Source organism: Artemia franciscana, chromosome 20 (genome assembly GCF_032884065.1).
Source record: "Artemia franciscana chromosome 20, ASM3288406v1, whole genome shotgun sequence".
In the NCBI taxonomy this organism is placed as follows: domain Eukaryota; kingdom Metazoa; phylum Arthropoda; class Branchiopoda; order Anostraca; family Artemiidae; genus Artemia; species Artemia franciscana.
In genome coordinates, this window is record NC_088882.1 from 20,891,038 (window position 1) to 20,902,385 (window position 11,348).

Sequence of the window (11,348 nt, forward strand, 5' to 3'; positions counted from 1 at the left end):
AATTTTTTATTTGTTCCATCTATATACACACTAAATAAATAAAAAATTACTAATTCGGATTAATAGCTGAAAAGTTTGGAATACACAACATAAAAGAAGAGCTACAATTTGAAGTTAATTTCGACTTTGTCGCTTTTATTCACGACCTGCTAGACACCAAAAATGAAAAAAAAAATAATCGTGGGGAATAAATTTAAAAAATCTAGAATTTTTAATCCGGCCATTTGATTTTGAAGTTTGTTTTTTTTAATTTATAGTACTTCCGATTTTTTCAAATTTTCCATTTTTTACACTCCAGACCTTTTTCAAAAAACGCTACCAGGTTTCACTTTATATTTTTTTTTCTTTTTTCTAAGAATTGAATCGAAAAAAATAAATCGGCCAAACTTTAGATCCTTTTTCAAAGATCTATTGTGCAAAAAACCATTTTCCTGACATGTCGGGTCAGAGAGCAAGATCTCTTTTCATAGCGTAGGAAAATTAACACTGCAATGAATTTAGCGACTTTCACCTTAAAAAAAAAATAAATAACTGAAAGTAGGGAGCGACATTAAAACTTAAAACGAACAGAAATTTTTCCGCATATGAAAAGGGCTGTCCCCTCCTCAACGCCCCGCTATTGAAGCTAAAGTTTGACTCTTTCTCTCGAGTGTACTTTATAAAACAATAATAAACTTTAGCGTAAAGAGCCGGGCGTTGAGGAGGGGATAGCCCCTTTCATATATGGAATAATTTATGTTTGTTTTAAATCTTAATGTCGCTCCTTACTTTCAGTTAAAAAAATAACTTATTTTTTTAATGTTTAATTTCTGATGGTTTTTTCAAATAATGCTGGGAAATCCGTCTCACCCTCTATGGAAAATTCCCTTCCTCCATGAAAAGTTTCTCTATGGAAAGATCCTCCCACGTAGCCTTCCCCCCTCCACCAGAAACATCTCCCCTGAAAGCATCTATATGCTTACCAATAACCAATACTATACAATGCAATGGGCGAAATTCATAACTTGCAGCCCTTACCCCGGGGACTGAAGGGGGTTAAGTCATCCTTAAAAACATAGTAATTAAACTTTTCAACAATGCTGAAAAAACTACTATCTCAAAATTTTGATTGGGTGACTTTGATGGAAAACCAGCGTGGGAAGGGGGGGGGCTAGCTGCCCTCCAATATTCCTGGTCACTTAAAAAAGGCACTTGAACTTTTGATTTCCGATCAAGTAAGTCCTGTCTCGATCTTCTATGATCGCTGGTTCAATACGATTACCCCTGGGAAAATATCTTTCTTCTGGCAAAAACTGCAAAATTCCATATTTTTGTACATAGGAGCTTAAAAACTCTACAATACGGTTCTCTGGTATGCTGAATCAGATGGTGTGATTTTCATTAATATTGCTTGATGTTTTGGGGGTGTTTTCCCCCTTTTAAAATTTTTTGTAAATTTCCTCAGGCTCATAAACTTTTCATGGGTGCCATTAAATTTGCTGAATTTTTGCATACTTTGAATAAGCATCAAAATTTGATTCTTTTGATGTATCTATTGTTATCTAGATTCTCTTTCTTAGAGTTTCGGTTACTATTGAGTCCCATTACTCCTTGCTTACAGTTCGTTACCACGAACTGTTTGAAAAACCGTTCAAGAACCGTTGAAGAACCGTTCAATTTGTACCTTTAATGACGCACATAATACATATCCTACAAGCCTGAAAAAAACACACAATTATTACATTGCAGACAAATGAATCTACTTAGAGACAAGGTTGAAACGTGATAAATGTTCTTTAGAGCTAATTGTATTTTATGTACTCGGCTTTTTCTTTCCATTTTGTTTCAGATATCGTTACGCACAAACACAAACCTCCTTGTCTCTATCTTGTTCGTCCTTGAAATTGTTCCCTTTACGAAACAAAAACAATTCCAAAATAATCAAGTTAGTTGATAGTTTCGTCGGAAGCAGCAATATGACATTCCAACCTTTCACTTCTTTTGCCTTTACTAACTGTTCCAATGGTGGTTCCAATATCTTTAATATTTTATGCTCTCCCCAACATACAAGTTAGACACTATCGTATCTAAAGGTAATTAAAAAATAATGTTGTCTCAAAGAGTTAAAGAGGTTGATGCTCCGATCAGAAGGGTATTCTTAGAGATGGTTGTGATAAAAAATAAAATACGGTTAATGATATCGTTTGGATTTTTTTTCTTTGAAGCTTAAATGTTATTCCAAAAATAAGATTTAGGTGTCTAGGCTGTTTTCATTTTTTTTTTCTTTAAGATAATACAGGACTTTTTTTTATATTGTTTTTGCCTTTACATTTTTGAAAGTTTCAAATCCTCTATTTTTAATGTTGTATTTTAAGATAACTGGGCGTGAATTTATTTCAAGACCCGCTCTTTGTAGGGAAGGGGAAGGGATGGAGGTAAGTTCTTCAGTACAGCAACAGAATGCGATACAAATTATCGCCTACTGTCTATCACAATATGCAAAGAAGTCACGACCTTTCGGATGGACGAGTCCCACAGCAAGACCTTTTGTGAATCCTTGAACTCTCACAAATTTCACACTTTTAACATTATTTGGATCCACGATATACAATAATTTGGGTCTTTAATTTCGTGCTTTAGGAGAAGCAACTGCTCCTATATTAAAAGTGTGCAAGATACTGACTTTGTGTACTTATCCCTCTCAATATTATTCAGTAATGTGACAACGGAATGTTTAGCCATGAGGAAATAGAGGTATCTATATAACAGCAAGTAAAACAAAACAATTGAGAAAGATAAATTAAAGCAGATGAAACAACAATAGTTAACAAGAAACTATTACCGTAATTTGTTTGTGTCTCTCTAAGCATAAGAAACTTGTCTATAATCATCTTCTTGGATAATATAAAAAAAATTTCAATTAAAGCTACATATTAAAATAAAAAAGTTAACAAGCTTTTTTGTTGCTGAAAAATCAGACAAACCCAAGAGTGCCTTAAACTTCATGAGTGTTACCTGTGTCCTTTCTTTTTCTTCCTTGTTTTTGAATGAGCCTTTCTTCCTTGATCTCTCTGCAGCCAGTGATTGAACCTTCTTGTACTATGCCCCCAGTCCCAGGACCAAACAGTTCTCAGACAATCAATTGAGTGACTATCGTCAGTGAAAACTTGAAGTAGGATACGAACAACTTCATCCTCGCTAAGAATAAAAACATTGTGGTTAGCCAATAGCTTCTTTAGGAGGCTCAGTTTATCACTTTTCCTTATGTTGCATCTATATTTTTTTTTAATTTAGAAAGCTTATTTGATTATCTGATAATATTCTCAACTGAGGCTGATAAATTTTTCTTAATTATTCTACCGTGGGCCCACAAAATTAATTCAAAGCTTAAGCTACGTGGGTCCACTGCTTCAAAAGCTTCTTTGGATGGGAAAACTTTTAAAGAAAGCTTTCTTTCAAATGTATTCTTGTGTATGGAAGCTCATACAGAAGAGCGATATGAAAAAAAGTGAAAAAAAGAACTTGCACACAGCTTCCAAAGTTCTATGCGTTCAATTTTACTGTGAGCAATAAAATTTTCAGTTCAATTGCTTTAAAAGCAATCAATAAAAAAAAGCTGTAGTTATTAGCTGGCTATGAGTGGGATGAGTGGAAGAGCAGTTCGGCGGTAGTAATCCGAAAAGTGACAAGTTATAAAGCCAACAATATTGGGGAAGCTAAAATACTGAGAAATTAATAGCAAGTAAGTCAGTGAACTGAAGATATCTGACCTTCACTCTTGGAAAATTATGAAAACTACCACTAATCCTTTTCATTTCTAAAGAATACTGGCTGTACACTACACTAAACTTGTGGGTATATCTTTGCTTCGCTCGTGGCTGCTAGCTCTTCAGAGATCGTCCTGGAGAAGCACCGTTGTCACCTTATGTGCCAACCTGCATGGGGAATAAGTAAGAACCTCGTGTTATTTTTTGCGCAGCCAAGCCGGAATTCGGCATATAATAACAGTTTTAATGCTTTAAATATTTACCAGAGGACAATAAATAAAGCAAACATCTACTGGGAGCATCTTAATAGTCAGAGCGCCAGATTCTGTATCGTGCACCCACCCATGCCGGAAGGTACAAAAATGCTGAGGACGGATCTTAGGGTAGTTGACCATGCTGAAAACGAATATCGTAGGGCGCATGTTCGCCGTTGGGGCGTTTCTGAGATATAGGCCAAAAACGTCAAATTTAGCCTATAACTAAGTGTGACGATTCAGGATTTTTTCGCGAATTATTGGGTTGACGAATTCGGCGTAATGTTATATCGATCGAAAGAAGAGATCTTGATCTACAAGAATTTAATTTTTAAATTGAAAGAAAACTCTATTTTTTTTCTCTATTTACTGCAGTTTCAAAATAAGTGCTGTAAAATTCGACAATATCTCAAAGAAAGGCTAAAAACTCAAAATTTCTTCAAGGTAACAAATTTTTTTTCATATTCGAAAAGAAAGTTCATTTAATTCTGTACAATTTGAGCTAAGAAAATATAAACTATTTTAACTTTTACTTAAAAATAAAAATAGATTTTAAAAAATGTTGACAAAAAAAGTATTTTTTTTAGAATGGACGAATATGTTTTCTGGTGTACTAAGGCGTCTGCAATTACCTTTTTGGAACCTGATTTGCCACTGATACGACTGAGATATTTACTAGATGAAAGAATTCTGCTTCACAGATAGATTCAGTCGGCGCACTGGAGTTGTCTTACTCGGCCTGCCCGTAAAATTGGGTAATAGTAACTGATTGGGGACCTGTTGTAATTAAAAGTATAAGGTATCAAATAGAACTTTCAAAAATATTCTTCATTTTCTTCTTTCGAGAATTCAGGTGGGGCAAGGTCAGACTCCCTGTGTGCCCTTCTCGTTCCGCGGCAGGAGCATAAGCTGCAGCATCCTTTCATTTTTGAGCAGCTACAGTCTTTCCTTCATCTTCCACTTTTGCATCTGCAGTAAGGTTCCAGGCTTGATGCTTCTTTACAGCTTGAGACGACCGCATCTACTCCCCCTTCAGCCATCTTCCATCCATGGAGGAGTGGATCTGGAATGCTCGGCCGAGCCTGTACTGACGACAAGATTATCCATGTAGCGAATATGGACTCTTCTTATGCATGGCTCGAAGGTGTAGTCAGAAGGTGGCAGTCTTCTCACATTTTGCTTCTGGCACCAAATGTAAGCCCTTACACTGGCCAGTAAATTGAGTCCTGCCTGTTTACCGTACATTTCAATGACCATGGATTTTGATAGGTCGTAAACTTCTCTAAACGCATCGACTGAAAGCTTCCCTTCTGCATCCTTGATCCGCTCCGTCACAGACATAATTTTTGAGGCAAAAGCTGGAGACGCCGCGGTGTTTAAGAAAGAAGCTTTCCCGACACCGAAAAAAAAGTTCGTTGTGTCACACCCTGACAGACAGTGCATGAACGGTAACATAATCTGCTCCTCTTTGGACAAGTAGAATCCATCAACCTGCTCGTGTACTGGGATAATGTAAGTCAGGAACTTCAAGAAAAGTTCGCTCAGTCCTTCAGCTTGAAGCTCTTCAAAAAAATGAACACAGGCTACTACCACGTCTGTGTTGTTGGCATGCGCAACGATGCTACAAGCGTAACGGCTTGCGTGCTTGGCAAGTGTCATAAGGTATTGGTCAGCCTCTTCGTGGCTGGAGGACAAGCATTCCTCGTAGTCACAGTGTTCTGGTAAAGTTCGACTGCAGCCACGCTTGACCAGAGACACTTTGAATCTCTCCTTGAACCCGCCTGAGAGAAAAATGTTGAGTGCGTTCGGAAGCTGATCACCCACCTTCTCCAGGTTTCATACAAAATTTCGAGGAGCCGGCTTTTAGACGCTGAGCTTGCAAGTAAGGCATCCCATTCTTCAAATGTGCTAAGAGCAGAAATCTGGAGGTTTTTCCCTTTCCCTCGTTTGGAGTCTGCATGCTGATTTCAAGGAGATCGACTGTCCGTTGTACGTGAGCTTCCCAAACAGCCCGTCGTACCGATCTGCGACAACGTGGACTTCAGGAATACCCACTGGAAGATCATTCAGCAACGATAGAAGCAATCTTTCCACGAAGGATTTGACTGTTTCAAACCTAACAGGCCGATATTACCTCACCTTGGACATTATGTTAATGGTGTGTACTGTAGCTGATGTTGTTTCTTTGGATTTCAAAGTCGACGGCCAAGCTCCAAGTCCTCCTTTTTTTTGTTAGCCAGTTCAACAGCACAGCTTTGTTCACCGTCCTCATTTTCCAGCCAGAGGATGTCTTGGTTGATTGTTACGGAAGATGTTCAAAAATGGATGGAGGGAAAAGAAGAATCTCTTTTGTGAGGATCTTTGCAACTGCTTTCTCCTTTTCTTCGCCTTAGCTCAACTGAGCAGTAATGATTCTCTTCAAGGCTGTTGCTTCAGAGCTCAGGAGATCGGTTCTAGGGACACAATTCACTTTCTGAGTTTTCCTCTCTGAAGGGAAAGTTCGGAGTGTAACCTTTTTCGCATCGTCTTTCCTGTTGCACAAAAAGTCCTCAACCACCTCTTTTCCTTTTGTGGCTGCGCAAGTAATATCAGAAACAATCTTATCATCGTCCAAAACTTCTGACGTCACAATATTCACTAGGTCGAAGTTCACTCTGCTGAACTGATTGCCACATGTAGTTAAAATGTCTCGAGCTCTATCTCGCGAAAGTTGTAATCGCGTCGTCGTCAACTAATTTTCTTCGTGATGTTTCAATGTCTTTGTGGATACGTTGACTACTTGCAGGAAACCGTTGCTGATGGCAGCGAAAATCGGTATGGTAAGAATTCAAGCTTTAGTCTGTCTCTCATCCATTTGTTCTGCTATTATTCCGGCCGTCGTCTTTGCATCCTTGTTCACTGTACATTCCAATATCTGATCGGACTAGGTGGCCATGAACCTGGTGTGCGTTCTCTTCACTACGAAGTATCCTTTCACGAACTTCCTGTGTACATCAGGAAAGGTTTGTGGTAGTAAACTTCGCATGTCTGATACGTACTGTATGAGACATCTTGTATGCTGAGGATGGTCAGCCGCCACAGACTATGGCAACATCCGGGCAGTTGCTGTCAAATGAGACTCCCAGTCACAGTCTCATTCAGCATGAATGAATTGCATCGCTATTTCAAGTATTTCCAAGAACTGCTGCCAGAAAGCAAACGTGGGCGACGCATTTCGCAGCGTGTCGAAGGCATTCATTGTGGGAGCCATAGTGAATAAGGTATCGTTTGCCTCCTGAAGTGCAGTTCGCGCGTTAGCACCGTTTGCCAATGAAGTCCTGAATAACTCAATGGCACTACTCAGCTGGTCCAGACGGGATAAGTCTTCTTGTGCCTCGGAGTAATACTCTTCCAAGGACTCCCAGTAGAGGGCTAGAAAGACATCGCACAGTATGCAGTAGGCATTGATAGCTTGGTAGTAGCCTTTCCCTTGAAATATCTTTTCGCAGGTACCAGGAAGCAGCAGCTTTGCATGCATTATAATCTCTTTGAGTCCGGAGCTGTCCATTATCTTACCAACCGCCTTGAGATAGTTGAGCAGGAGGTGGAAGCCTCCAATCCTTAGAGTTACGTTTTTGAAGGCATCCGGGTATTTACTTTTCACTCCCTGTACTAGCTGATAAATGAAGAGATCTTGCGTGACCACCGTATCGTCACATCCGACAGCTTTACTTGTCGTCATGAACGCTCGCAGAGATTTTTTGACTGTTGCATGATTGTTTGGTGCTTCATGAAGGAAAGGCAAGTAAAACACGTTGCTTTTAGGAACATTTTCCTTCGAGACTTCGAAACCATTTTCCTTCGAGACTGTATTTCATTATCAAATGATACATAAGATTCATAACCAACTTTTGTTCTTAAAACACGCATTTCATCTCTGGAACACGTAATGCATTATTTTTTTAGAGTAAACACAGATAAAAAAATATACATCAACTGGTCAAAGGAACAGCATAGATCATGTACCTTTGGCCACTTTGTGTTGTAATTTTGACTACTTTCACAAATAAGTACAAAAACAAACAGGAACACATTTACTACTTGTTCTCCAGCAAGTATCAACCATTCTAGATTAAATATTGACAAATCGATTTCAAATCACAGATATTCCATTTGACAAGCAGTCCCACGGGTTTTCACTAGAACTGGAAGTTCGAATACTAAATCTGATTGATCAATGTAACATGCCTTTTGATCAGTCCTTATAAATCTAAAGGAGTCAGTATCACCTAGTTTCTTGTGATATGCAATTTTGTAAATTACTTTCATTAAGTCTCTTACTTCTGCAAAAAAAAAATTACACTCCTTTTGCCAGCCAACTTTACAATACCAAAAGTGCTTTTAAAAATTCTATTTCTTTCAATTTTTTTTTTTTTTTGATCTTCCAAATTTGTGTCATATTCTTCATTATCATCCCTCAGCAAATCAGTATTTGCGTCAGAATCACATGTTGAATCAACCTAAAGTAACTGTATTTTTCTTTTATCTTGGCCTACCTGACTCACTTTTCTTTTTTATCTTCTGCTTATAGATTTCTTCTGCTTAGCTTATCAATCAACTTCCCGCTAGGTAGCAGGTTACTGAACACAATTCCTATTATCGGGTATACTCGCTAAAAAGCTGCAGACCCCCCAAATACAATAATTAAAAATTTTTTCTTAGCCCAATGTTTTCGGAATTAAACGGGCTTTCTTTTTTCATAAAAAAAAAATACTTTATCTTGAAAAAATTTCGAGTTTTTAGCCTTTCTGTTAGAAATTTGTTGACAAAAATCTGATTTTTTTTTAACCCCAGTAAAAAGTATACTATTTTTTTTTTTTTTTTACAAAAAAAAAACATATTCATGTAGCCCCGTGTCTCTTCTTTCTATTGATGTAAGAGTACACTGGATTTGACAAATCTTATCTGTAAAAAAAAAAATTAGAATCGTCGAGCACCATTATAGGCCAAATTTGGTGTTTTTGGCCTATATCTCACAAACGCCCCAACAGCGAACATGCGCCCTACGATATTCGTTTTCAGCATGGTCGACTATCATGGGATCCATCCTTAACATTTTTGTACCTTCTGGCATGGGTACTAGATACAGAATCTGGCGCTCTGACTATAAGTATTACGGGCAAAGCAATAACAATCACTTGGCAAACAAGGGTTAAGAGTTATTTTGGGGGGCGAAAGGGGGGATAACAAAACACAGTTTTATTTTCATATTTTATTTTTTTATATTTTCATTTTTATTTTTTTATATTTTATATTTTTTTTTTTATATTTTACATTTTATTTTTATATTTTATTTTTCTTATATATCGTCTTCTATATTCAGATTCCCTTAGCCCAAAGACTTATGGATATATGTTTCGATTCGACCACATAAAACAGTTTTACAACCTCTTTTTGGGCCACATCTTTGGACAGCAAATCAAGCTAGACCCTCAACAGGTTGACTCTAGTTCAGCATTGTGGAGTGATATGCATGAGAGGAAAATTTTCATCCAAGTCAACTTGTAGTCAACCTGCGATTGTTCCCCAGCGAGAACCTCCAACCGGTACGACTCTAGTTCGTCATTGTAAACTATGGACTGGTTCGTCACTATGGACTGAATCAGCGAATTCAGTCTAAGTTAATGAATGTCGATGAAAACGAGCAAAACGAGCTTAAATCGGTCCAAAAATGAATAATATCAAAGCTGTGGACTGACTTGGTCCATGAACGAGCAAGACTGAATCGGTACAAAATTCTTGCATCGGTGCAAGCGAAGTTCTGATTCAGTATTCAGTCCTGTCTGGAATGAATACGACTATGGATATTCCGCTAAAACGGCCAGCAAAAACAGACCAGAATTGAAAAACAACGCAACGAATATAATCGTCGTTAACTCTAAGCTACGATTGATCAGAATAACGGAAAGCATAAAAAACACCATTTTAATCTTTTAGAAACTGTCTCGGTTCAAAGTTCGACCGAAAATTTGAGCCAAAATCTAGTTGATCTACGCTACGCTCTTGACCGCCTTAGGCGGTCAAGAATCAGGATTCGAATTTGAGTGATTTTCAACAACGAGTGTAGCCATTTCGATCTTAAATTCCATCTCTATTACTTTTAGAACAATTTATTGTTTGAAAAATGTTCAGGCTAAGACAATACCCACCAATATTTAAAAATAGTTTAGACCCATACACGACAGCTCATTATTTAAAACTTAAAATCATCGGACAATGCCATATAAAGCCAGAGATGAGGGACAATAATCCACAACACCATTGAGTTTAATTATAATCTTTATATGGTGATCTATGAATAAGTATATCTAACTAATGGTGTCTTGTAGAAACACTTTCAATACGATTTATTACCACAAGGGTTTTGCTTGAAAATATTAATGGTAGAGTTAATATGGAAATGCCAAAGAGCAGTTATATTTGGCATACTCAGAATAAATTACTTGTTGTGACATCTACGGTATTTGCAACAAACTTCATAAGCGAGATAACAAAAAGATAAGTAGTTCAGAAAAGTAAACATATTTTAAGACAAAATAATAACCCTTCATGCAATAGAATATGCTTTATTCACTAAATTTAATTTTTCAAAACGTGATCCAAAAACGATATTCTTCGAAGAAGGGTAGAGCCACATAAAACCCTAAGACGAGCAGAAATAAAATCCTATAATAATTCAAACTTAAAACGATCAGAAGTTACTTTGAATGGACAAATGAAACCCGAAGCGAACCGAAACCAAAATATACATAAGACATAAACATAGCAGACACCTGATGAGGTTGAATAAATGAATCCTAAAACGAAGTGAAGCCAAATCATTAATCCAGTCAATTTAAAATAAACAGAAATCACAACAAACATGAGTTAATCGACTGCCCCCCCCCAAACTTTCAAAAGGCCATAGCGTCATTTGCACTCAATTGAAAATGACTTCTATGTCGAGCAATGTGTGTTCTTATTTTTATAACATCAGCAACAACACAACAACAAAAAAATATGACAAGGCTAATCAATTTATAAATATTTCAATTTTTGTTCGCGTTAGGATCTATTTATTCATCTACGGCAGTGCCTATTATCTTTATGTTCGATAGAATTACCTATTTTGATTTATTTTCTATTTGGGCTTCATTTATAGTAATTTCTGTTTGCTTTAAGCTCGAATTATTGCAGGAGTTTACTCTCGCTCGTCTTAGTCTTTAATATGGCTCTTTACTTTTCTTTGAATTTTTCAAAAACTATTTAAGAGGTTTTCTGTTCGTTTTTGGTTGATATAAATAAATGTTTAACAGGAATAAATTGTAAT

The 11,348-nt window shown here is 37.1% G+C and overlaps 1 protein-coding gene across 1 annotated transcript in view; it reads right to left on the reverse strand.

The window, feature by feature from the left end:
* LOC136040020 (uncharacterized) overlaps positions 1-11,348 on the reverse strand; it is a 232,342-nt gene that overhangs the window by 132,405 nt on the left and 88,589 nt on the right. Inside the window, exons 6-8 of the mRNA XM_065724086.1 lie at positions 7,201-7,797; positions 5,073-5,684; positions 2,995-3,252 (exon numbers count right to left, since the gene is read on the reverse strand). Coding sequence (XP_065580158.1) covers positions 2,995-3,252; positions 5,073-5,684; positions 7,201-7,797 — 1,467 coding nt within the window. The remainder of the gene's footprint in view (positions 1-2,994; positions 3,253-5,072; positions 5,685-7,200; positions 7,798-11,348) is intronic.